Below are 25,694 nucleotides of genomic sequence, written 5' to 3'. Positions count from 1 at the left end.
TTTTCTCGTGCATTTGTTTTCTGGGTTTGTGTTTTTGTCATTGCATTGTTTATATATTTGCAACCCGTTTGCTCTTAATGCACTTGCTTCAGCTTTTTTTTTTACTTTTGTATGAGTTTGAATCAGCAGCAGAATTTCTTTGCAGCGCGTTTGCCCACCATAACAGTCTGATGATGTCATGCACTGTCAGAACTTAGAAACAAAAAGTTTTATTTCAATGTGTGCGGGAGCGATGACACTGACTAATACCTCACAGTATGTAATGCACTTGAATGTAACTATAAATATGATTCAGTTTCTAGAGATATAGTCTGTGAATGTATAAAAAGAGGACAAAATGTCAGTTTTAAATACTGCTTTGTTTAAAAACAACATTGTAAATGATCATTTAATATTGTCAGCAGTTTCAATTCATTATGAAATCTTAAACTAAACCCAGCTGTTGGTGGCCGTTCTCCAGAAATCTATACATTTTCTCTGAGTCAGCTAAAGTCCAGCAATCAACAGACAGAAGGACTTAAAAATCATCAGTGTCCAGCCGGCTTTACTTCATCTGTTCAGCTAAACTGAAACCTTCAGAAGCTCACATCTGTTTGATTTTGAGCCAGGAGGTCAGAATACTTCACAAATACATTTTATCTGCTTATTACAATACCATCATTTATGGAAGCAACTCATCTTGTACCGGGAACTATCTCGCATTCAGTATCCTTGCTTTAAAGTGCTTCATTAAACTTTAAAGATTCTTTATATTTTAAGGTTTTTAGTTGCTTAGTCAAGTTAGTCAACCCTTTGAAAATGGACCCGGCTGGCATGCAGGAGTTTTTGGCATGTTTTGAAGCAGAGAGCGAAGACTCCTGTCTTTCTGCGGTTGTGTAAAAAAACAGAGGCTGCAGGCTTCCGTATGGACACAAGAGATCATAGTTTGCGTGTAAATCAATGAACTAAAAACCACGTCAGCTGTAGCATAACTCACAAAAGCTTTAGGTTGTACAGATTTCAGGGATACAATTGCTCTGAGAAATGTAGAAATGTCATCATAATAAGTATAAATAACCTGCTGACCATTTCTAATGCAGAGTTAAGGGTTAAAATCCGACTTCAGTGAAGAGTTTGAAAATGATTAACTTGTAAGATAAATGTTTTGACTGTTCTGGCCCTCAGTCTCTATACGACGAGTCTTTCCACGGCAGAATGCTTTCATGTGGCTGTAAACCGGCTTGTGCAAACAGCAGGACAGGAGCCTGATCACAGCAGTTCAATATGTCAGCCTGTCACAATGCCACCAGGACGGTTTATCACTGGGTACACTAGATGTAATGTTTCTTTTATTAGTTTCACCTGGATGTGACTACACACGTGTGCAGTTTTCATGTACAGACTGTGTAATCACTGAGAAGGCTTTACTAACATGGTTCTGGGTCAGATGGCTGTCAGGAACAGGACCAGAACGTTTCAAGTGAGTATATTTAACATTTTAATGTATGTCCATACTGAGTATGTATGATGATTAATGGATTAGATTACTGCTTTAATGTGCTTTGTCGTCTCAAAATGTGTCATTGTGTGTTTGGTGTGTGTGTGTGTGTGTGTGTGTGTGTGTGTTTGTTTACTTTCTAAGGGAGCAGTGTGTGTCCTGAACAGCCTGCAGAATAAACCCTCAGTGTCTGAGCGGCTGCGAGGACGTCAGGAGAACCCAGGTCTGCAGCTGCAGGACATGCAGGGACTCCTCCTACGCACCGGCCTCTCTGTATGTGAACAAACATTAGAAAACCAAGCATTTAATCATCATCCAGTGTGGCTGAATTATGTCCTCTAATTGTGTTTGAATCCTGCACCTCAGAGGAGCGCTGAGCAACTACACGCGGGCACGCCCGATCTGTTTACTATCATTAAGGTTTCTAAAATGGGAAACGTGCTGGTTGAGGTAAACCTCACTGTAGAGGCATAGACCCACATTAGTCAGAGTGTGTTTACACTCATTGACACACTTAACATCACAAAGAGAAGCAGGTAATGATGTAAATCTAATTAAGTGACTCCAACATTGCTTCCTTACATCGCTATTGGTGATGGCCATGGCGCTCACCCACGGTCCCTGACTGCCCAAGTAGTATGGCCAGATTACATCTTTGTCACATAATGTTCATGTGCTTTGTAAGACTGGTGGAAGAAGTATTAATGTCATTATAGAAAAGGCCAGTTTTAGCCTAAGAAGCAGGAAAACTATACACAGAAGAAGAGAATATAAATTGCTGTAACATTCAGAGAACGTTCTAGCGATTTATATTCTCTGTAAGCTTGCGATAAATTGTTGAGAAAAGAGCAAAATAACAACAAAAGAGAAGATCAGAGGAGTCGGGGCCTGTTTGACTTCTGTAACTTTGCTACTACAACCTCTGTAATCTCACTAATTGTCATTGTTTTGTTTAAACTCAGGTGGACGACCTGGACAAACTCAACATAATCCATGTGACTGGGACCAAAGGAAAGGTATGAAACATCGAAACCAGTCCTCTGATCTCATCAGTGACACATGGACTGATGAGGTGCTTTCTTCTTTGCAGGGATCAACATGTGCTCTGACTGAGAGAGTGCTCAGGAGTTATGGCTTTAGGACAGGATTTTACAGGTATTCCAATATGTAGGATTTCTTGTTTTTACAAATTCTTTAAGGATTGAATGTTTGGATTTTATTATACACATTTCAACTTCATTACATTCTCACAGTGCAAATAAAGCAAATAAATCCTCCACCTCATATTTTTATGTCCAGCTGTAATATTCTTCTGTTTAATCTAACAGAGCAAAGACACAATTACCTATAATAACAGCACCATTGTTCACTTATAGACTCACAGATATCATGCTAGTTTGAGATTGCTTAACAACTGCATTCACCCATTCACCCCATTCATCTATTTACGTATCAAAAATATCAGCCCAGAAAGAAACCTGTTCTGCTGCCGTCCTGATAGCGTTATAATCCAGGTCGACAGCAATAATCATGGTACTTTAAAAAGACAACAAACAGAACCTGCCCTCCGAATGCTTCCAGGTTTTAATCTGGTTTGAATCAGTTAGTAGTCTGAACTTTGTTTTAACCATTAACACTAGTTAATGGTTAACCATCACTGCTGTTACGAGCCCGCCTCTCTGAGAGATAGTAAGAGTTTATCTCTGGGTAGTTTGTGGTTGAACAGAAATGTACAGAGTTTTTCAAACTCTTCAAAGGCACCACACTCACTAAAAATTTGATGTGGAAAAATACAGCACTTGCTGAATCAGGGCTTTGAATAAAGGTAAAGTGTCTTACTGTGTTATTTCATACATTAAATTAGTCACAATCATAGACTCTATATTAGTGGAAGTAGCCTCTTGGTTTCAAAAGTGAAGCATATTCTGATGTCTGTTTTCGTCTTTGACTTTTGTCATTGTTTTGTCAGTAAATATTTCTGTCTTTCTGCCCTCAGCTCTCCACACTTGGTCCATGTTAGAGAGAGAATACGTATCAACGGATGGCCAATCAGCAAGCAGCTTTTCAACAAGTACTTCTGGGAGATGTATGAGCAGTTAGAGGACACAAAGGTAAGACCTCTAAAGCAGCAGAAGTATTAATCTCGAAGATTTTCATGTAAATAAATGTCTGTGAAGTCACTATCTATCACCAATTGAGGTAGAGGGTAAGCTAAGCGGCTGCTTTTCCGGTCTCTGCAAGTCTTACGAGTAAACAGTAATCTACTATGGCTGAACAAACAAAGAAAAGATGGATGACTACAGATACAACTTCAACAATAAGTGAAAATCCAAAGAAAAAGAAACAAACTCGTCGCTCAGATGAAGCAAACAGTCTAAAAAGGAAAGCGACTGTCAGCCAGGAAAATCAAGAGTTACAACCGTAACAAAGGGAGCCAGCTGTGGACATCAGCATATGTAGGAAGTGTGCCACTACAATGACTATTTATCTCTAAAAGGGGCAGATACAGGGGAGATCTGTTTGCAGTTTTCATGCCAAAGAAGACATATGAAGATACAAGTGAATGTGAGCCTCCGACACAACTTTATATTGTCATACTGGGCTCCCCAAACATGAACAAGTGCATCCATCCTGACAGTGGCCTACTCAGGCTGTTTGAGGGGCAAAAACATTAAAAATGGCAGCTGTATGCAATGTGATGCGAAACAGTGCATTGTGACACCAAACCCTTGTTAAGATTACAATGTTACATTATATTGCACCTCTTTGATAAAACACAAGGGGAACCATGAACTATTAAAGAATTTATTAACAAAGATACATGTAATGATGTCAATGAGCGAGATGCGCGGTTCATTGAGGAGCTTAGTCGGGGTAGGAGGACAGTCAGGGTGGTAGAATTACAGGAGAATTCTTTATTTGGCCATGTTTTTGTACATATTAAAGACCTTGTTTGGGTCAACTGGGATGTCCCTCTCCCAGCAGAAGGTCTGAGACCCTGGCTTCCCACATCTGTTCCTGAGCTGGCTATTAATCAGCTTCAGTTGAGATAATAACCGCTGTACATAGTTACAGGCTACTGTATTACTCAAGGATTACTTATTACTACATTACTTAAGGATATATATTAGCACACTTCCTGCTTGATTTGAGATTGATTGACTCCACCAGTTGACATAGAAATAGCTCTCTTTCTCTGTCTGTGTGTGAGTGTAGACAGGCATACTTTATTTTGCTTTCCAAAGATATGTTTAAAGTTTACATGCTAACTTTTTAACATGCTAACTTTTTAACATGCTTATTGGCTCCAACGACGGAGGAAAGAGGTAACAGTTTTTCAAAAGGGTTTATTAAAAAAAAAAAAAAAAAAGTAACAACAACATCAACAGGGGCATTTTCAACTATAGAGTTATCCTAGGAGGGCTCATGCAGGCCCCTGCCACACTACCAGTTCAAGGTGGGATTACTACGCATATGTTATGTTCCGTCTTCTATGTAAAACGCACGAAGGCGGAATGGTTGGGCGAAGTCGTTTCACCTCTGAGCCGGCATCGGAGGTAGTAACAGAGGCGAAGCGGCATCTGTGTAAACAGCGGAGCCGGCAGGGCAGAACAGCACACACGTGTGTGTATTTGAAGTGTTTGTTTGCATGTGTGTTTACACCTCGCGCACATTTTGCTTCCGCAACGCCGGAACACTGTAAAAACACGTTACGGCGCTGAGGCAGAACCGCAGCATAAAAAGGGCTAGCGAGGCCAACATGAATCATTTATCCACAGAGGGCACTGCATCATTTTATATCTACTACAGGAGCATCCATGAGGACACTTTTGCTGCATTTTTTCAAACTTGGGGCCTCCCACTGCCTCCTTACTACCCAGAGTTAAGTTACAAGATACAAGATAGTTTTATTTTCAGTTGTCTTGGTGCATTTGGTGTATTATCTGTTACATGACCATGTATTAAAACCTGGATACTTATCACAAAGATAGCGCCTATTCAGTCACATAAGAATTTCTTGCTTGGCCCATATGTCAAAAAAGTTGATAGAGCACGAAGCACCCTGAAGATTCACAGTTCTTCCTGCTGGACTCCTCCTCCTCCTCCATTCACACTCAGCCTATAAACTTTACATTGTGATGACGTGCCTCACTTTGATTTTCATTATACAGTCACATTAGACCTTGTGTGCAGTTTAAGGTGTCCTGTCAACATTGTTAAAGATGTATCTTTCATAGGGTTAATGAGTAAAATGCTTTTTGGCAGCACCGTAACCAGGTCTAAAAACACATCCATATATTTTATCCAGATGGTCAACACAGAAACAGCAGACACAGAGTTATCAGCACTTTGTCCCAATCACATAATGCAACTCTCTTGCATGTCTTTGTAGCTACATGCCTACAAATGTTACAAAGGTGTTTTTAGGTCACACTAAGTTTACTTAAAGGACCACCCTGCGTTTTTCAGAGCCGACATATACAGGGGGTATTACTATATAAATATTCAATATAATATTTTTCAGTACCAGAGTAGACTTTTTCAAATGTGTAATCTTTACATTCTTTCGAAACAATGTAAAACAAACTGTTACTGAACCTGTTGATGATTTTGATATAGATTTTTAAGAGACAGACTTACACAAATTATATTTTTAAAAACAATAAACAAATATAAAATAAAGGAGATAATATTGCTCAGTAAGTCCTCGCTGTCCAAACATGAAGTGTGGCAGGTTGTTGAAAGCTCTGAAGCTCCTCCAGCACATATCAGTGTGACTTTAATGACTCTGCAGGACGTCCATGGAGGCTCCATGCCCTTCTACTTCCAGCTCCTCACCCTGCTGGCCTTCCATGTCTTCCTGCAGGAGCAGGTGAGTTGCACACACACATGCGCGCACACACACACACACACACACACACACACACACACACACACACTGACATGTAGTGTGCACACAAAGCCTGCAAATTAAATCGGTTCCATTGTTTTAAACGCAGGTGGATTTAGCAGTGATTGAAGTTGGGATAGGAGGGCAGTATGACTGCACTAACATTATCAGGTAAAGATTTCATGTAATGGCTTTAATAATGTTAACAAAATAGGGGTCACATCTATCTTAATAAAACCAAACTAAATGTTTTCTGTTCATGCTGCTCATTATGTTTGGTCCTCAGGAGGCCCTGGGTGTGTGGGATCACATCTCTTGGGTTCGATCACTGCAGTTTGCTCGGAGACACCGTGGAAAAGATCGCATGGCAGAAAGCTGGAATATTCAAGGTTGAACAAAGTGCCTTCACTCACCGTTACTAACACATCTGATTAAATATACACAATAGGATATAGCCTCTGGGAGCAATGGCAAACAATTCGGGCATTCGGGTGTTTAGCGATAAACAACTTCCAGCCAAGACTTCCTTCTCAGTCATTGTTTACAGTCCAGTCAGCAGCTTGAGAAGCGACCGTGTGTTCAGATCAAAGTGAAGTGAAATTCTCCCCTCCAGATATGTCTGCAAAATAAAAGCTGTCATCTCTTGGTTCATTCATCCCCCAGAGGAGCGCCCGTTCATCTGTTTGTGCTGAGTCCCACTTTCACTGTAAACAGTAAGTTACACAAAGGCTGCACTCTGGCTGACTTCAGCGGGATGAAGCCGAAAAAGAAACAGATTTTGTGGTGATTGACTTTAATTAACGGCTCTTTTGCTGAAAGAACAACATCATGATGCAGATTAGGAACAACATGAAGCTTTGTCAGGTCTGTCCTCAAGAGGAGAAGAAAACTACTTTAACATGACAAGTTTGTTGAACAGAGGTCGGAGCCATCATTTATGATGCATTCAAGGAAGTCGGGAAATCTAAACGCTCAACGCCTTTCGTGACACAGTGTCAAGGGAATTGATCAATCAAGTTGAAATGTTTGATCCAGATGTGTTTGCTGAACTTGCTGCAGATGTCTGTTTATAGAGATTAATAAGAAGCTGAATCTTTGTCGGATGACGCTGATGGGAGCTGTGATGTCATTATGGCGGAATGCATCCCGCCTGCTTTTGCTCTCCACATGGACAGTTTTTATCTGCATACACTGCAGCCTGCTGATACGTTTTTGGTCAATACTATTCGGACTACCATACTACAAAGGAAACCAGAATACTTCCATCATGAAGTGAGTGATAGTCTGATGTGTTGTCTGTTCTTCAGTGTTCTGATGGCTGTCTCTGTCCTCAGCCAGGTGTCCCAGCGTTCACGGTCAGACAACAGCCTGGACCCCTGGGAGTCCTGCAGCACAGAGCTGATGAGATCAGGGTGAGGAGTCTGTGTAGTCTTTAAAAATGTGGGACAGAATGAATGGAGACAAACCAAACCCGCAGTTGATACTATGAGCTTGGAAAGAACATTTATGTAGGTATTCAAGTATAACCTGTATGTTTTTTAAACAATACAATAAAATCCTGCATATGCTGTGTAACAACATTAACTCTGTCCTCTGCAGTGCCCTCTGTGGGTCTGTCCTGAGCTCGATCAGTATGAAGCTCTGGTTGGTCCCATTAGTCTGGGACTGGCAGGAAAACACCAGCGCTCCAATGCATCACTCGCCCTGCAGCTCAGCCACAGCTGGCTGCAGCACCGCCAGGCCAAGGAGAGAGGAGGTACATGTGTTAAATAATGCAATGTGGAGCAAGAGCTATTTTTAAGGCAAACCATAATACAAACGATTCAATTCAAACCTCTATTGAGTTTTCCCTCATTTACAATAATGTCGAAATACAAAGAGCACAATTAAAACAAGAGATTATCGTCTTAATTTGTCCAAGAGAAATTAGAGTGTTGATGTTGAGCGTATATTGTAAATAATTCCACGTTTGGAGCATAAGAGCTAAAGGCGGATTTTCCTAGCTCATGAACCCGGGGGACTCGAAGCATTAGACAGTTAGAAGAGCGAGTTTGGTTGGGTCCAGTGGTCCAGTTCAGCACGGATGTTCTAAAAGATGCCGAATGTCCCATAAGGGATTAATTGATGGAAAGATAGTGTTAGTCACGCCTCTGTGCCAGAGAAGACCAACAAACTTTGTTATAACAATGATGAGTGTTGTAGGCATCTCTGATTATGAATCTAAAAGCAGAGTGATGAAGTGAATCTTGGGAGTTATTAGTGTAGGCCCATTGTTTGATGGGAGCTAACAGCTCTGCCATACGAAACATAACTGCATTAAAAATGCAAAAGGTCAAAGTTAAAATGTGGTTATAAAGTGTTTTAACAGGAAAGTAAACTGACATATAGGTATGTAGGGGACATTGCACTAATTTTACAAGCATTCATGATAGCTGATTTGACCTTTGACCTCCAAAATGTTGCCTTAAATGACCCAACATTACCTTAAATAGTTCTAACAACAATGTGAACAACATGCAGATGGCATGACATTGTTGATAATGTCAAGTTACAGATAGTGTTACTGCTTTCAGGAAGATAGCTGTCTTACTTAATATCACCTATCAGTCAACATATAAAACCACCGTAACAGGTTTTTTTAAAAGGTTTCTCAGAACTTCGTCGTAACTTGTCTCGTCGTATCCTGGTATTTTCTTTCCAAGGCCATTGCTGCCTTCCTCTTTCCCCTGGATAGTGCAATGTCCAACACATCTGTCAGGTTAGATACGAGGAGATAAAAAACATTCTGTAGCATCCCAAAGCAGACCACAGGAACTTCCCTTACCGTGCTCTGCCATGTTTTTTTTGGTGGTTCGTTTTGAGTTACTGCAACATAGTTTTTTTTCTCAAATCACAGAAAACTGAATTTAGACATTTTTTATCAATTTTTAACCTTGTCAAATCTGACTACAATAGTGGTGTTTGTTTTGTTGTTTTCTTTAAAGTTAAGATATCGACTGTGCATTCGTAAGAATTATGTGAACTGATTTGACTCTTTGCAGATAACCTGAGTTTAGCTGAAGCCACCCGCAGACCAGGCTCCCAGGCAGCCACCTTCCAGCCCAGCACTGCCATGCTGAAAGGCAAGTCTTTAGAGTTCATCAACTGATTATTTGCTGATTAAAGATGCTGAAAGGACTGTTCTTACCCAAAAAAACAAACCAGACCAAAAAATATTTTTATGCACCAGTTTGGTTCACTGTAAAACTGAATGACTTTCCTCTTGTCCCTCCCTAATCCGTCCAGGTCTCCAGGAGACAGAGTGGTTGGGACGAAACCAGAAGCTGAGGTGTGGTTCTGTCACTTATTACTTGGATGGAGCTCACACTACAGCCAGCATGCAGGCCTGTGTGTGCTGGTTCAGACAGGAGATGCTGCTCAGAGACCGGACTCAGTAAGACAAACACACACAAGATGGACATACAAGAGGGTTTAAACCAATGACTGTATACTGTATATAGACAGACGAAGCGTCTCCATCTGCTCTCACTGTATGGAATTGATGCCAAAATAGCCCCTGTGATAGGCGCTGCCATCTTGCGATGGTGACGTCATTTGGAACCAGAGTCTGCGCAGTAGAGATCTTCGAGTGGAGCCACTGTAGCAACTTCCGCTAACCGAAACATACACTTAACATACTGACCCCCCAGCAAAGATCATATTTAAAACCAGAACAGCTTCTCTGTGTTGGTCTGAGGTTAACGTTCACAGGTATGAAAACTTCAATGACTGAAGTGATTGTTTTAGTTACATCTCCTCTCGCCGTTCGTCCTCTACTCTGCTAAGCTGGAGCAGATCGGCTGAGGAGCCCCATTTGTCAACAGAGCTGTCAATCATTCTTACAGCGTCAAATAAATAGTTAAAAATAAACTTGGACGTAAATCAGCATGATAAGAACTAACTTTAATGACAGAAACCATGTTTGAGAAAAATGTATTTGACATGTATTTTGATTTTACAGTTTGGCTCATGTCCCATCTGTTAACATGGAGGAGGCGGTCTTTGTGACCTATACTGCAGCCAGTCAGCAGGGGGCGATAGAGAGGGTTTGGCTTCACTTTTAGGGAGCTGTTGCATCTTTTTATACAGTCTATGGTTTAAACATGTAAACCCTTGTACACAGGATCATTAGAGAGAACAAAAGGTGCCTTTGGGCCTTTAAAGTTTAGGCAGCAACCCAGAAGTCAAAAATAAGATGGTCTGCTTGTATGAAGCAACAGTTATTGCCTGGATTCTATAATATTTTTGCTTAAGTCCAAAATTTATCCCAGAAAAGCAAAAACAAAATCTTAATACTTGGTTGTCAGATTGCTGCTTCGAAGTCTTCTCTACTTCTCTACTACTGCCTTTGTTGTATTTGCATTCATCTTTGTAACAGTCAAATGTGAAGATCGTACAAAAAGCAGAATTAGTCCTTAAAACATCTGAGGTGCATTTAATGTGTGACTACTTCGGCAAAACTAAAAAGACCAGCATGTAAAGATTGTATTCCACAACATTATCCAACGTCATACATGGACATTTGCACACATTTGTTTATGCATGAACATGTATTTTGGTTTTAGATGGGGATTTAGATTATTTGACAACAGCTAATGTAGTGTTATCATGCATCATATTCCATAAACCTTTTATGGGTTTTATGTGTAAATTTGTGTTAGTAAAATGTAAATAATACCAATATTTGAATTTGGAAAAATATAGTGGATGTAAAAGTACAATATATTACTTTGAGACGTAGTGAAACAGTGTTAGTGTGACAGTGAAACTCAAGCTCTTGTTCTTTAAATAAATACAACTTTAATTGCTTTGTCATGTATCTACTTAAAAACAGTCATGCATCTTTCAAATGTACAGCCGGGCCGGTAGTCTGTGTTTTATTCACTGGTGACCCTAACACACCCTATATATGTATATAAAGTGATCATCAGATGTCCTTGTGTCTTGCAGAGGCGATGGAGTCAGAATCTTGCTCTTTAACACAACAGGAGAGAGAGACTCTGCTGCTTTACTCAGACTGCTGCTGGTCAGTACAACACAAACTGTAAATGAATGACTGAAGCTCACTCGATAATAAACCTGATACTGACTGTGGTTAATGAAATGAACAAGCAGCATCAGTGCAGGTGTACCACGCTCTGTGTCTCTGTGTGACTTTCAGCCCTGCCAGTTTGACTTCGCACTGTTCTGCCCCAACATCACTGAAACACCTGCAGGTACAGGTGAGATGAGATTCTGATGTAATGTTATTGCACCTCATTCTTTGTGTTATCATTGACCAGAACTGTTTAATCCTATTTTAATTCCTGTTGTTGGCATTTTGTTTAAATACTGCAACAAATAGTGAGTCATTTAGCTCCCCAAGCCTGACTCACAGTGAGTGTTGCTCAAGGACGCTCTGGTGGATCAGCGTTTGGACTGATTGATGTTAAACACCTTTAACGGAAATAAACATAAACTTAAAATTCCGCTTTGAAAGAAAATGTTCAAACAAAATAAACTTGCAGAATATACACAAAATTTGACTGATGTTGAAATCGTTGCAAACAGAAGTCGATAAGTTAACATCCTCTCCTGCTTTTCCTCTGCTCCTGTCTTCTCTGTGTGCATACAGCTCGCTGCAGAGACATCCAGAGAAGCTGGCAGAGCCTGAATGTCACAGAAACATTAAATCACCAACATCGCCCTCTGCTGGCCGGCTCTGTGAGTCACAGCCTGGTGTTCCCCTGCATCCTCAGCGCCCTCCAGTGGATCAGGCAGAGAAAGCAGCCAGCTGAGCCCCCAGACGGGCTGAGAGAGGCGGGTCAGGTCTCTGTGCTGGTGACCGGCAGTCTGTACCTGGTGGGAGGAGTGCTCAAACATCTGGAACCTTCACTTAACTCATAGAGGATCGAACTCATTGAGCTTGTAGTGACGTTTATACTTAAAACGTTCATATTTATATAATGTTTTCCCCCCTGTATGTTAGTATTTTTCTGTTATTTGTTGGAGAGTAGCCCACATTTCTCTAATACTGACTCTAATACTTATTGATATAGTTTGTGAATAGGACAGCATGCAGTCACAGTCAGAAGGTTTCAGTTTTAACAGGAAGAAAGTTTTTATGTGTTTACTAAAATATAATTTGCTACAAACACAGTAATATCAGTTAACTGAATTGCTGCTTTAATCTGTATAACATCCCTTTAATATTTATTGTAGAATGTTTTACTTAATAGTAAATTTTCCATGACGTAAGTGAGATTTCTTTCACATCAATACTGTCACAGATTTCTTTCAGAGGCTGTGCAAATGTTATTTTTAACAGTTTATCTTTAATCATAAGTTTACTGTTTGCAAGCAGAATCTCTTCTGTGTCCTTTTGTGTCTTGTGTCCATTTTAAAACTTTGAAACATTAGTCTGACCCTGTCTACACTCTGAATCCTGATTCAAAGTGATGTTCTACGTTCTACAAACAAAATGTTTTTGTTCTACAAGGTTGTGTTTAAGAAAAGCTGTTTGAAATGGTTGATGAAGGTGAATTTCGAGTCATTTCAAGAGTGTAATTGAACTTTGTGATTTAATGTCACACATAGTATTTTGTCAAACAAATCATTAAAGCTGCCGTGAGGAACTTTATGTCGGTTTGGCACCCCCCTGTGGACAAAAAGGGGCATTGTAAAAAATCTCGATCTAGTGCGTGCATTTATTTTGGAAGCAGGAAAGCGACTGGGGCTCAGAGGTCGAGTGTGTCACCTTCTAATTGTTCGGTTTATGGTTTGATCCCTGCCTCCTGCAGTCTACATGTTGAAGTATCCGTGGGCAAAACACTGAACCCCAAAATGCTCCCTTAGGCACAGCCATCAATGTGTGAATGTGTGTGTGACAGGGTGAATACGTGTGAATGTGCTTTGAGTGTGTAGAAGACGAGAAAATTGCTCCAGTCCATTTTCTATTTAAACTTCTTTTTAACACTATTTCCTTTTTGAACTCAGCTGTTCACAGGGTGCATTGTTTTAATTTATGGATATGTATTTTAGTGTAATATGAAGATGATAGTTTAATAATGTTCTTTGCCAGGATAAATGTAAACCAAAGGCTGTTCAGTCAGTGTTTGTTTTGTCAGGATCCGACCTGCTCACTGCAGTGACAGGAGTTAAAGAGAACTGAACAGAAATAGGTGGTTTTCTGGCTGATTGTCTGCCTTGCTTTTGTGGGTCCTAAAGAGGTACCAGTAATAAATTATGGCTGTTGTATAACCAGTTAAAACTCCTGACAGTAGGTTAAAGGATTCTGTCAGAAACGAATCACTGAATAACACACTCGTCAAAATATGAAGAAAAAAAGAGACAGAGAAAGATTCAGTCAAAAATGGCTCGTGATCATGGAATGCAAAGGAAATATGAGTATTTCCCGTAATCTTCTGGTAAGCTGCTGTTTCAAATCTGCCCCCCCCCAATCACATGTATCACTATACAGTAGGTTAAGATAAGGTAAGATAAGATAACATAACATAACACAAACTCTACTTTAGTAAAGTAACAAAGTTTTTCTACCTTGTTAGTTCCCATCTCTGCGTATGACAGGTATAAAACAACTTCCCCCACACGCAGACGTTATAATACAGTAAAATGCTGCAGCAAGAAAAACATGTCTGTCTGCCTCGTCGTCCCCTGCTGTGAATTCCTCTCAGTAATGTCCGAGCTAAGCTGACAGACAGACACAATCTCCAAAGCTAAAAGGAATGCCATGTTTGACTCTTTTATTTACCTTCCAAATATCAGTGGAGGAAGTTTGCTTTGGTCCCTCGCAGCTTTGTTCAAATCCCTTTCATTACTGGAGCATTTGAGCGTGCATACTTCAGACCAGGTTTGGGTGATGAAGGGTTAACAGGGGATGCTTTGGAAGGTCGCGGGGGCCCACGGGGAGCCACTGCTGGGAGCCTCTGTCTTTCTGGCTTATTAGCCCCTCATCAAGATTAGAGAAGACAGGAGGCCAGAGGACAGGACGACAGACTGAGGCCTGACAATCTCTTTATGCATACAGAGAAAATATCCTTAGAAGCAGGGTCTGCTGTTTTTCTGAACTGCACACGCTCATGTTGAACTTTACATCCGCCTATCTGTTTATTGTAAAACAAAGGAGCAGATTGAAGTCATAATAAAAGGCAGAAGAGAACAAAGACCCTTACAAACAGGTAGCCAGAAAAGACCCCAGTTGGCGTGTAAATCACTTCATTGTGCTAATCAGGTATTAGAGACAGCCGGAGCAATTAGTGAAGTTAGTGCAGAGATTTGGTAAGGCTCAGTCAGCCAACAACAGTGAGAAACCTTGGGGATTTGGTCATGTATCTGGTGCTGCTGCTCTGTAAGGTGCAGGCCTGAATCCTCTTACTGGGACTCCCACTACCCACACTAATTCCCAGTGCAGCAGGTGAACAGCAAACCTTTACTTATTACATCGTGCTGGTGCTATTTTTTCCTAATGTCATTTCTTAGAGTATTTTCAAATGTTTCAAATCCTTAAAATCCGTACAGACTTTAGGAGCGTGGGGAGCACAGGGTGTCCTAAACAGCTTACCCTGCTTTAGCGTCATTTTCACTCTGAATGGGGCATACATACAAAATGCTGTACTGAAGACATATTGAAAGTGAGACTACAACCTCATCAGGAAAATGTTTAATACAGTAGTGAATGTAATAATCACCTCAGAAGGAGGCTCATTTTCCAATCAATGACCGTATATAAAGATGGACGGCGCGTCTCAACCTCCTCTTACACAAAAATGAACTCAAATTACCCCTGGAGCGGGCCCTGCCATCTTGCTCATCTGTATCCAGAGTGTGTGCAGTAGATATCGGCTGATGGAGCCGCAGTATTGGCGTCCCGCCCCTTCCTCTACCCAAAACACACCTTTACCTTGTGTCCTTGCCGTGTTGGAGCCCTCAGGTGGCCTTGCCATGTTGGAGCCCTCGGGTGGGCTCAGTCTGCAGCAGAGCAGCTTCTTGTGTCGGTCTGAAGCAGATATTCGCGCTTATGGAAAGTTCAATGACTGTAGTGTTGGTGTTAGTTACGTCTCCTCTCGCCGTTCCTCCTCTACTCTGCTACTCGCTGCAGGAGCCCAATTGGTCAACAGAGCTGTCAGTCATAAGGCCACACCCCCTTTTTACAGCATCAAATAACTCATTAAAAGTAAACTTATTAGAAAAATGAGCACTTGGACATAAATCAGCATGATAAGAACTAAATATAATGACAGAAACCATGTTTGACAAAAATGTATTTGACGTGTGTTTTGATTTTATAGTTTGACTCATGTCCCATCTGTTAACATGGAGGAGGTGGGCTTTATGAGCTATACTGCAGCCAGTCAGCAGGGGGTGATAGAGATGCATTGGGGAGCTTTCCTGTCGGCCATCTTTTTATACAGTCTATGTTCATACAGTTTTTGCAACCAGCGGAGTCGCCCCCTGATGGCTAACAGAAAGAATGCAGGTTTAACTTCTGCATCGTTCGAAACCAAATACATGCCGTCTGTGGTTGTTCCAACTACATGCTCATCAGTATTCATAGTATAACCATTTTAACAAACACCCCCCCTCCCAAAAAAACAACACATCACTGTTTTTGCAGCATATAGTTTCATCATTGGAAAAACCCCATGAGGGCGGTTTATTGCACTTTTATTTACTACCTCACTCGTGATATTTCACTTTTCCTTCTCTATTTTTCTTTTGTGCTCAGGTGCTGGCAACTTTTCAAATGCATCAAAACAAACACTTAGCTTTGGATAAGTGGAAAGCTGGGCTGTGACATGTGAACATGGAGGTGAGTAATGGTGGATTGGCTGTTAAAAGGAGATTAAAAGCCTCTCCATCCGAGCTCCAGCAGCATTCTTTGTTGGCAGAGTTTTAAAAAAGGGGAGTGAGGGGTGAAGTTAAGGGTCACAAGGCAATTGGAGCTCTTTTGAGATGCCATTGTTGTGGAGGGCCAGACAGGACTGGATGTTAAGATGTGCAGGGGAGGGAAATCTCTCTCTCTCTCTCTCTCTGCGCGCGGGGGAGCGAGCGAGGATGAGATGGAGTACCCACAGCAAATCTCCTGTCTGGAACTTTATAAGGAGCCCCATAAATAATAAACAGCCTCCTGCCTCCTCTCTCAAAGGAAGGTGGGAAACACTAGATGAGATTTTTCTAGAAGTAAGAACAGAACAGGATGTATCACCACTTTGCTCTTAAGCCTTTTTAGCTTTGTTTCCAGGAGCTGTAATCCTGCATGTGTCTCACATTCCTTAATATCCTCATAATAGAAGGTTTTCATGTTATTCTGACTGCAGCACTGTTGTGGTCAGAGTGTTAATAGATGCACCTCAGTGGGCAATGATGGATTGTTATAACCTCTATAAGCATTCAATAGCAGAATTAGCATTCACTGCCCATTAGCAGACAGCTGCAGCTTTTCTCACTGCTTGTAAAATACCACCAACAGAGTTTCCTCTTTTACTGCTTTGTGCCGGAAGAGACCTGAACAGACAGAGGAGCAAGTGCATTGTTCAACTCAGAGATTACACAGTTTAACAGAAGGTGAACATTTCTATTATTGAGGTCCAGATCGTTCCTTATGTTAAAGCAATGTTAAAACAAACCAGATATTGTTTTCAGATATTGTTCCATGTTTGTCATAATTTAACAAATTCCATTAAAAGACCAAATCCAGCAAGTGTTAGTCCACTAACCTTTGCTGCTCTTATCTGTGACTCTAAACCTACTCAACATAGACATTTTATTTCAAAAGGTTCATGTGCATGTCCAAATTTGGAAAAACTGTTTAATTTTAGGCATAGTTATTTCCTAAAAGAGCTGGACACTATAATGGTGTTAGAAAGCGCATGCTATACTAGCAGTACTGATTTGGCCAAAATGTAGTATGTAGCATGCATACAAAAATTGACAGTATGCCAAAAATACCCGGATGTCGTACTGATTCGGAAAAATCTGCAGTATGCATCGGACCAGTCTAGCTCGCCTACTGTATCCCACAGTGCAAAGCGCTGGAACGTCACAACGGCAGCTGAAATGGCGGGTGGCAGCAGCATTTGAGCAGAAGGGGGCGCTATAGCTAAAGAAGCGGCGGTTTGATTTTGGCCGGCTATTGTTTACTTACGCTTTCCAAAACTGGAAACTGGTGCCTGGCATAGCATGCTCCATAACACCGCCGAACGCAATATGCACTATGTTGTATGTAGTGTATGTGATTTCTAACACAGCCTATTTTTATTTACAGATTGTTCCTTAAACATGAAGAAGTGTATTTGTTAGCAACTATTTGCAGCAGACAATTGATCCACATTTGGTGCTGTAGCAGCAGGACGGTGTAATAAACTACAGTGTGTGCCTTCATGGTTATGAATGAACACATCCAACAGGTAAAATTTACCCCCAGCTGTCTTTTGATTGTATGTAACTTTACCCCCAGTCTTGTTGTGTTGTGTTTGGTAGCGCCCCCTATTGTGAAAAAAGGTCAACAAAAAGCCAGATATAAAAAAGGGCTATTTATACCTATAACTGCCAGCGGGTCAAATTTACCCATATATAGAACGCCGTCATTTTCGCGGCTCTATATTGATACATTGTATGTTGCTATGGCAACGTGTTTTTTTCTACTACTGTGTGTCATACAGTTGCTCATCAAGTCATAAGCTCCAATTCAACATGGATAAGAGGAAGAGATGCATGAAAGTAAATCAGGCCTTCGATTTACTCAGTGCCTTGAGTGAAGGTGAGTCTGATGATGGGAGGTCACTGGATTATCTGCGTTTGCAAATAAAGTTTATTGTTATATATATATCTCATTGCCATCTGCACTAATATAAGTCGCATAAGTGTTTTAATTCAGCCAGGTAGTTTTGATGACTTAACCCTTTTAACCACATGTTTCACACGCTCGTCCTTATTCGGGGAACTTATTCAGAAGTTTATTAAGAACAAGAAGGAGGCATACTTTATCAATCCCCGGGGGAAATTCAATGTCTTCACTCTGTTTTGACAAACATGCCACACACACAAAGGCCGGAAATACACATGCACGGACAGGACCCTATAGACGTGCATTAATGGAATCAGAGTGACCAGAGTGGCTGCACATGGACATGCGCCCCGGGATTTGGTGCCTTGCTCAAGGGCACCTGGACAGTGCCCACAAAAGGAACTGGTACCCCTCCAGCTATTGCAAGCTTGGTCCGTATTGGGACTTGAACCGGCCACCCTCCAGTTTCCAGGCCCCTACAGACTGAGCTGACATGTACCCCAAATTAAAAGTTAGAAACAAGCAACCTATGTGGTTGTAGACGGTCAGACTGGCTGTAGCTTTGTATTGTGTGTCAGTGTTTTAAGTCCGATTTTCTGATTAGTCTTCACATTGATCAATGTTTATTGATGTTCTTGCACAGAAACTATTTGGTTTATTTCAGGGAAAGTCATGACCTTTGTTAAAATACGGTAATGTTAACTATGAGTACAAAAATGAAGATGGATGCTTATTATGTGACTTTGTGTTGCACTGTGTTGAGTTAAGCTACGTCATAGAAATTTAAAGTTAAACTTAGATGACCCTTCAGAAGCTCATCCACATTCTTCATCTATTTGAAGCACGTCACACCAATGAGAGGATGCAACAGTTCAACACAGTGTAGATTTTTGTTAATCTGTGAACCTGTTCCTGTTCTCTCTGTGTTAGCATACAGAGCAGGTGTGAAGAAAGAGTGTTAACATCCTGTTAGCTGTGAGGCGTGAGGTTTATAATTGCTTGTTGGTGTATTGTGTACTTGTCAGCATGTTTATTTACTCTCTGCTCTGTATGCTGCCCTGGATGAGACTCAGAGGGACAGATTGGCTGGTTGTCTGATAATCCGGACAGTACTCGTGTGCAGAGATGGTGACCCCCTGTCACGGTTTGTCTGCACGCTGGATGAAGCTGGATTTATCTTTCCACCTGCTCTGAAGGGAATACAGCAACAGTTAATCTGTCATGCAAGTTGTGAAGTGATTAGTTTTGGTATTTTATTGTGCTGTTGAGAAGGATCTGGTCTGATCTATCTGGTTTCAAATGCTGATATAATAAAACATATAAAGCTAAAACATTTTTAAAGGTCTCACATATATTTAGGTTGTTTGTTTGTTTCCAAGGTGGACTCTGGTGTTTCTGTGAAGTTCTGCTGTGTTGTCTGTGTGTGGTTCCCCACAATAAATCACCTCTGCCCACACACAGAGTTTGGCTGGTATTCACCTCCATAAACTGTACAATAATGTTGTTCTTTATGACCTGAGGACTCAGAGAAGGAGGGTATAAAGGGGAGTGTAGAGGGAGGAAAACAACAGGAAACACGTTTTATTATAACTCTTTCAGTCTGACTCTGTGGTTTGATTATGGATGCATTATTATGACAGGGACACTGGACCAAAGATTCAGTCCAATCAGAATGCCAAAAAATATCATAGCTTTGGGTTTTACGTCTTAGTTATGTGGCCGATTTAATATGCACAGTCTTTCTTTTGCTGCTGCCCTCGACCACATGTTTCTGCTCGGCCTAGAAAGGTTGACTTGTGATGAGTCATTACGCTGAGGCCTGAGAAAAGTGAAACCAATATGACATCTCAACAGATCAACATTTTCTACAAGGAAGAGTACAAGACCTTGTGCAGAGCGTGATGTCAGGGAGTTTACATGTGTCTGCTAATTATTTTGGTAAGGTTTGTTTAGCTGCAATACCGCCGGTGGCCACTAGGTAAAACTGCAAGCAAGACTGAGCAGTGTATCCAAGTCTTAATCTTACATCCATTCGTTATGGACATTTTTTGCCTTGTTTTGCTTTCACTAGTCACTAGATGGTAAGTAATCTCAGTATTCTTCATATTACAGGCATTTCTGTAAGTCTACACTATCACAGCTGGGTCAATCTCTTCGAAAATTTCTATTGTTGTCACAGTTGTTCATGATTAGATAAGACAGCCAGCCAGGCTCGCACTGGCAATCTGGGAACCACCTACCTGGCCGCCTAGCCACCAGAAATATGGGGGGGCGGGGGAAAATTCGACTTGCCGGCCGCAGCCCACTACTCCTAAAGACACAGCACGGCTGCATTACAGAGCTTCTGAAAGGAATACGATCGCACCGAAGTGCTAATCGGAACGGCACAAATGGAACGGTCTGCTCTCCGGTCTCTTCAAAAGTAGCCCAACTCCACTAGAAAACCGCAGACCTGGCAACCCTGGCTTTACATCCCATGACGTGATGTGAAACTGTGTTTGATCATGAAGCCTGATGCTGCTCTACAGCTCTGTGTTCATCAGTGAAATATATGAACTACACAACTTATGGACATATGACAGCATGTGGAGACGATGTTTATACTGTGCGCAGAAATACGAACAGATTGCGACATTATTGTCTGACGTCTGTCTCCTCCCCGGGCTCATGATAAACTATGCATGGATCACCTCCTGCTCAGCTCATTCACAGCTTTTGGAGACGTATTTTATTCTTTATAAAGGTTGTGCATGGAAATACGTGAGCGATTGCGACACTATTAACCAGAGCATGAGTGACACACACAGCTCGGTGTCTTCACTGCGCTGCATGATTATAAACTGCTCACCGGTTGACACTGTTGACTGTCAACTGTAACTGCCAGAAGCTCCCAAATCTCCTCATCTCTCCAGTCTGCAGACATCTTTGCTGTCGTCTTGTAAATGATCCTTCTTCTTCAACCTCAGATGTTTTTAATCATAATCATCCTGTTATGTGCCACTTGTCTGCCTTTGCAATGGTCACATGACATAAACGTCATCACCCCTCCCACTCGCCTGCGGTGAGTGTTCCTGACTATTGCCTGCTGCGTTCACACATCGGCTCACCCCGACTTCTTGCGGACATTTTACTTGGAGGCTGCAGGAAAAAAGTCAGCAAGAAGCCCGGGTAAAAAAATTCAGCCGTTTGCGTTCACACATGCAGCTCACCCGGACAATGTGTGGAAATCTTCAGGAGTGCGGTGCAGGTGTGAGAGGGGCTTTACAGTAAAGGGGACAGTCAGCATCCTTGGCTCTGCTCTCTGTGAGGCCGGCCGGCTGAGACGCGTCGTCCTGTCGTCTTTTTCTCTTTTGTGTGGCAGCTTTAATGAAAGCAGCCGCCTGTCACTGAGGAATGTGAGGCTGTGGAGCTGTGACTCACTTCTTTACACATTTGCATGTTGCTTGTTGAAGGCGCTGAAGTGAGGAGGTCGGTCCCTCCTTAACGCCCCCCTCCCATCCTACAAAACCCCCCCTCTCCACCCACCCTGCCTCCCTCGCCAAGTGTTTAATTAAACTTTTTTGTTGTTGTGGGCGCAGCAGGTTGGACTTAAGCCTGATGCTGGGTGCAGGGCCTGGGGGTGGGGGTGGGACTGTGTATGTGGGAGTGGGGGTGAGTTAGGCATTCGTCTAGCTGCCACAGAGGCCTCCACCAACCAGATAGGTGCTGGATAAGCTCCACTCCCAAAGGTGGGGGAGGAAGTTAAGGGGACTGAGGGGGTGCTATTCATTGATCCCAAACCTCCACTAATCCTGGACTGGACTTCAGACAAAACAAACTGTGAGAGGGGGACGCTTGTGAGTTTATATATTGAAAGTGCAAATTTCATTCTTCACATAAAACCTTTAAATTACCAACAAAAGTTTTCAGAATGTGCTAAATATTATGTCAGCGATTAGTTTTGCCTCTGATCTTTTATTATTATCTGATTGTTTATTTTCTAAAATCTTTTTGTATGTCTTTAAGTTTATAAAGAGAGTCTCATTACCACCAAGACACATGCTCACTTTCTATTTCTATTCTACTTTCCTTCAATGTTCCCCATGGTTTCACAGTCCTTAAGTTCCCCTGAGATCAATGTCAGACGATGACACTGAGCAAAATTTTCCACGGCACCCCGACCAGTAACTTTCCAAATTCACTGCCCTTAAAACCACTGGCCCTGAGATAATTTGTTATTTCGGAATTTTTCAACGTAAAATTCAGTTTCTCCTTATGTAAGGGTTCTTATTACTGAATATGTGTTCAGTCCATTGTGGAACTATTATAAACATAAAAAAATAGACCAAAATAAGCATATGGGTATAAAGAGGCTTCTTTTACCACTCTTGGTTCAGCAACTCTGACACTCGCATGAATAAGTAGTAAAAGCTGCAGTTGCGTTACTTATAAGCTGTACCTACCATTTCTGACCAAATCGTACCGTCTCCTACTTCCTGTAGCCTTTAAACAGACCGCACCATGTCCGCTCCGTGAACGGTCTGTTTATGTAGCCACAGCGCTAACGTGCAAAGGGACGAGGTGCCGCTGATAACGGGAATACACACACTTACCGCCTCACGTAACGGTCTGAAAAACGAAAACGTGTGTGTTTATACTAGTCCACGGTAGCTTGCTAACGTCAATTAGCATGTTCTAAAATGACAGCTGCTCTGTCGCGAGTGCAGCGAGTAGCATGTAACGTGTTGTTGACAGCAGTAGTCATAATTAGTCCCGTCCATCGGGAGTGTGAATCTCAGGAGGGCTACTATATTGTTTACACTGTGGGCTTGTGGATCTTACTGACCCAGTGGGTGAAAAACATACCGTCGGGCCACCGGGCCAGTGCTTATGTCTCACATTATTAGTCACTTATATGCCTGTATCTGTCTCAATAATGACAAAACATAAAATTCCTAGCTAACAAGTTAGCATCTCACACTTGCTGACTCTTAGTTCCGCCCTCTCCTCGCTGTTGTCCCCCCGACGTGAGGAAAGTTTAAAGTCTGCTCATCCAAATATTTATCACACAAACTGTCACTGTGTTTGTGAGGCCTATTTTTCAAAGTATGTACTCATTCCATATATCTGTCAATTGTGTCTTAAGAGAGAGTGAGAGACAAGCAGCCACACACTGACACTTACACACACACACACTGACACTTCAGCGAGCATGCAGCAACCTGTGTTGTAACATTTCAAACTCCCGCTGAGTGGGTTTTTTTTAACTGAAGGAGGAAGAGGCTGGCTAACACACTTCAGCCTTATTGGCTTCTGTCCATGCAGATCGTTATCCACGCCGAGTCCTTCGTAACGTTCAGCTTCTACAGGAAACACTTATTTATGGGTACTTGAATAGCGCTCTGCTGCAGGACAAATGAGCGTTTGATACCACAAATTTAAACAACATTTCTAATTAGAACATGGCACTAGCGTATACGAAGAGAAAGTCACATCACACTGTATCATGAAAGCCAGATTATCCTGACATCATCAATCAGAGCTCCTTTGAAAGAACAAACAGTTGAAAATAGTTTGCTGCCATTGTATTACATAAACCCTGAAAGAACCATTTAACTTAATTCAAATTGAGATTGTGATGTGGTTATTTTGGCATCCTTGTTTCATGTATTGCAGTTAAACCACACTTCAATTGATTTGTTTTTACCACTACAGTAAGCCAGATTTCAACAGCTCAGGATATGCTAGACTGAGTGAAACTGCCACTCAGAGGAGACAGATGGACAGACGCTCCACATCCAGTGTCCATCAGAGAATTCCTGGTACTGATCCGAGCCAACAGCTCATCCCACTGGGCACTGGTCAGCCTCAAGGAGCTGGAAGCAGCAGGAAAGTTTATCCAGACACAGTTCATGGAGGAGGAGGGGAAAGTAATGGGGCAGTGAGGCCTCCTGATGATGTCATGAACTAAGACACAGAGGCGTTTAGTTTTCTGACATGTCTTAAAGGACGAATGTCCGTGTGTTGAGTTTAACCAACGTGAATTGACACAAACGGCCAAACTTGTGAGGAACAAAAGATTAAAACTCTCCGGAGCTTGGACTGTGAAGGTGTTGCTGACCTGGGAGTGTGCGGCGCTCTGAAACACCTTTAGCTCCACAAATCATTTGATCTGTTAAAGAAATAACGAACAGTAATAATATAAGAATGTCACGTTTGTTTGTTAGATATTGAGAATTTGAAGTTGCAGTTCAGTTTTCTGCCTTTTAAGGACTTTCCTGTATTTCTCCTCTTGACAGAGATGAGAAGGAGAAGAGACAGGATGGAACATGATCACAGAAATCATTTTCCTGTCAGACGGTAGCCAGGCTTTACTCTCGTATGAAAATATGTAATTCTGAAATTTACGCTCCCTTGGCTAACGCAAGTGAAGAAAGGCTTTCCTTAAGTATTGTCATTATATTCTACTTTACACTTATTTTCTTCCACATTTCAGAGGTATCTTGTTTTTCCCACTCCGCTTGATTTTTCTCTCACACACTCATAAATCTGTTTGATTAGCTAATAAAATGAAACTGACTTCAGACTTTACAATGAAGCAGCGTGTATGAGCTCATGTGTCGGACGTTTCAGAACGTCGTACATGGTTTAATTTAAATAACTCAGAGGTTGGAACATTCAATATTTTAGGCAAAAGCAAAGATTCAGAAAAAGTCGCTGAATTTGGCCTCTGGGGGTGAAGGCCAATATTAAAGGGCTCTTGGTTAAGCTAGCAAAAAGTATATATCCTGGCAAAGCCTTACTCTTCTCTGCCCACCGACTGTATTCCTGCATGAAACCAAAGGCCCCTTAAACGTGATTGGTCAATACAACTTGGACTACAAACAGAAACCAGAATACTTCCAACACCAAAATCTGTGTCCCTCATCTGCAGATATCTGATTACCTACTGTTTATAAAAGAGTTCCTGCCTAAATGCAGCTACAACAGTAAAATCCTGCTTATATACAGTGTATAATAGTACATCAGTCACAGGGGACATTTCACTGTCTGTCATTTGCTGAATTTGTTTACACAATAATAATGAGCCTATAACCTGCTGATGAAACTCTTATGAACTGAGTCGCCTCAACATATCCCGGGAAAATCACAAGCAGTGTGGACAGTAGTGATGTGTTGCTCTCTGTCTGCAGAGCTGAGAGTAAAAGAGATGACATAGAACTTCATTAATCCTGAAGGACATTATGATGAACTATAGTCAAATAAGAGAAATGTATGTGTAAGAGTTAATGCAAAAATTAAGAAAAGATTATATTGCTCCTGATCCCTCATTCATTTGGTTGTAAAATATATTTTTCATGCAATAGTTGCCCCTTCTGAATTGTGAGGATATGCTGCTTTGTTTTCAGTGATCGTTAACTGAGCATCCTTCTCTGCTGGACCTTTTATTACATTAATAAAATAATCAGCTGTTTAATCAATCATGAAAACTTGTGATGCTGTTGCAGCCCTACAAATGATCA

General features: G+C 41.5%; 1 protein-coding gene across 1 annotated transcript; it reads left to right on the top strand.

Annotated features, from left to right (window-relative positions):
• Positions 1-1,411: 1,411 nt before the first annotated feature.
• Positions 1,412-12,293, top strand: LOC138609721 (folylpolyglutamate synthase, mitochondrial-like). The gene is made up of 15 exons (XM_069682366.1): positions 1,412-1,459; positions 1,616-1,750; positions 2,440-2,493; positions 2,568-2,632; positions 3,474-3,588; positions 6,273-6,350; positions 6,478-6,539; positions 6,655-6,757; positions 7,703-7,780; positions 7,968-8,124; positions 9,410-9,490; positions 9,654-9,801; positions 11,355-11,433; positions 11,569-11,629; positions 12,022-12,293. The coding sequence occupies exons 1-15, from the start codon at positions 1,412-1,414 to the stop codon at positions 12,291-12,293; spliced, it is 1,536 nt and encodes a 511-aa protein (XP_069538467.1).
• The last annotated feature ends 13,401 nt before the right edge of the window (positions 12,294-25,694 follow it).

This window comes from Semicossyphus pulcher, unplaced genomic scaffold (genome assembly GCF_022749685.1).
Source record: "Semicossyphus pulcher isolate SPU_LCO1_2020_fin unplaced genomic scaffold, fSemPul1.0.p SCAF_6, whole genome shotgun sequence".
NCBI lineage: Eukaryota > Metazoa > Chordata > Actinopteri > Labriformes > Labridae > Semicossyphus > Semicossyphus pulcher.
Note: the sequence above shows the minus strand (reverse complement) of the source record. Positions and strands in the feature narration are given on the sequence as shown.

Excerpts from the sequence above, each read along its gene's own strand:
- LOC138609721 (XM_069682366.1), top strand. The coding sequence starts at position 1,412 with ATGGTTCTGGGTCAGATGGCTGTCAGGAACAGGACCAGAACGTTTCAA. Across the intron at positions 2,633-3,473 it reads TTTAGGACAGGATTTTACAG|CTCTCCACACTTGGTCCATG; the intron begins GTATTCCAATAT and ends TTCTGCCCTCAG. Across the intron at positions 11,630-12,021 it reads TGAAACACCTGCAGGTACAG|CTCGCTGCAGAGACATCCAG; the intron begins GTGAGATGAGAT and ends GTGTGCATACAG.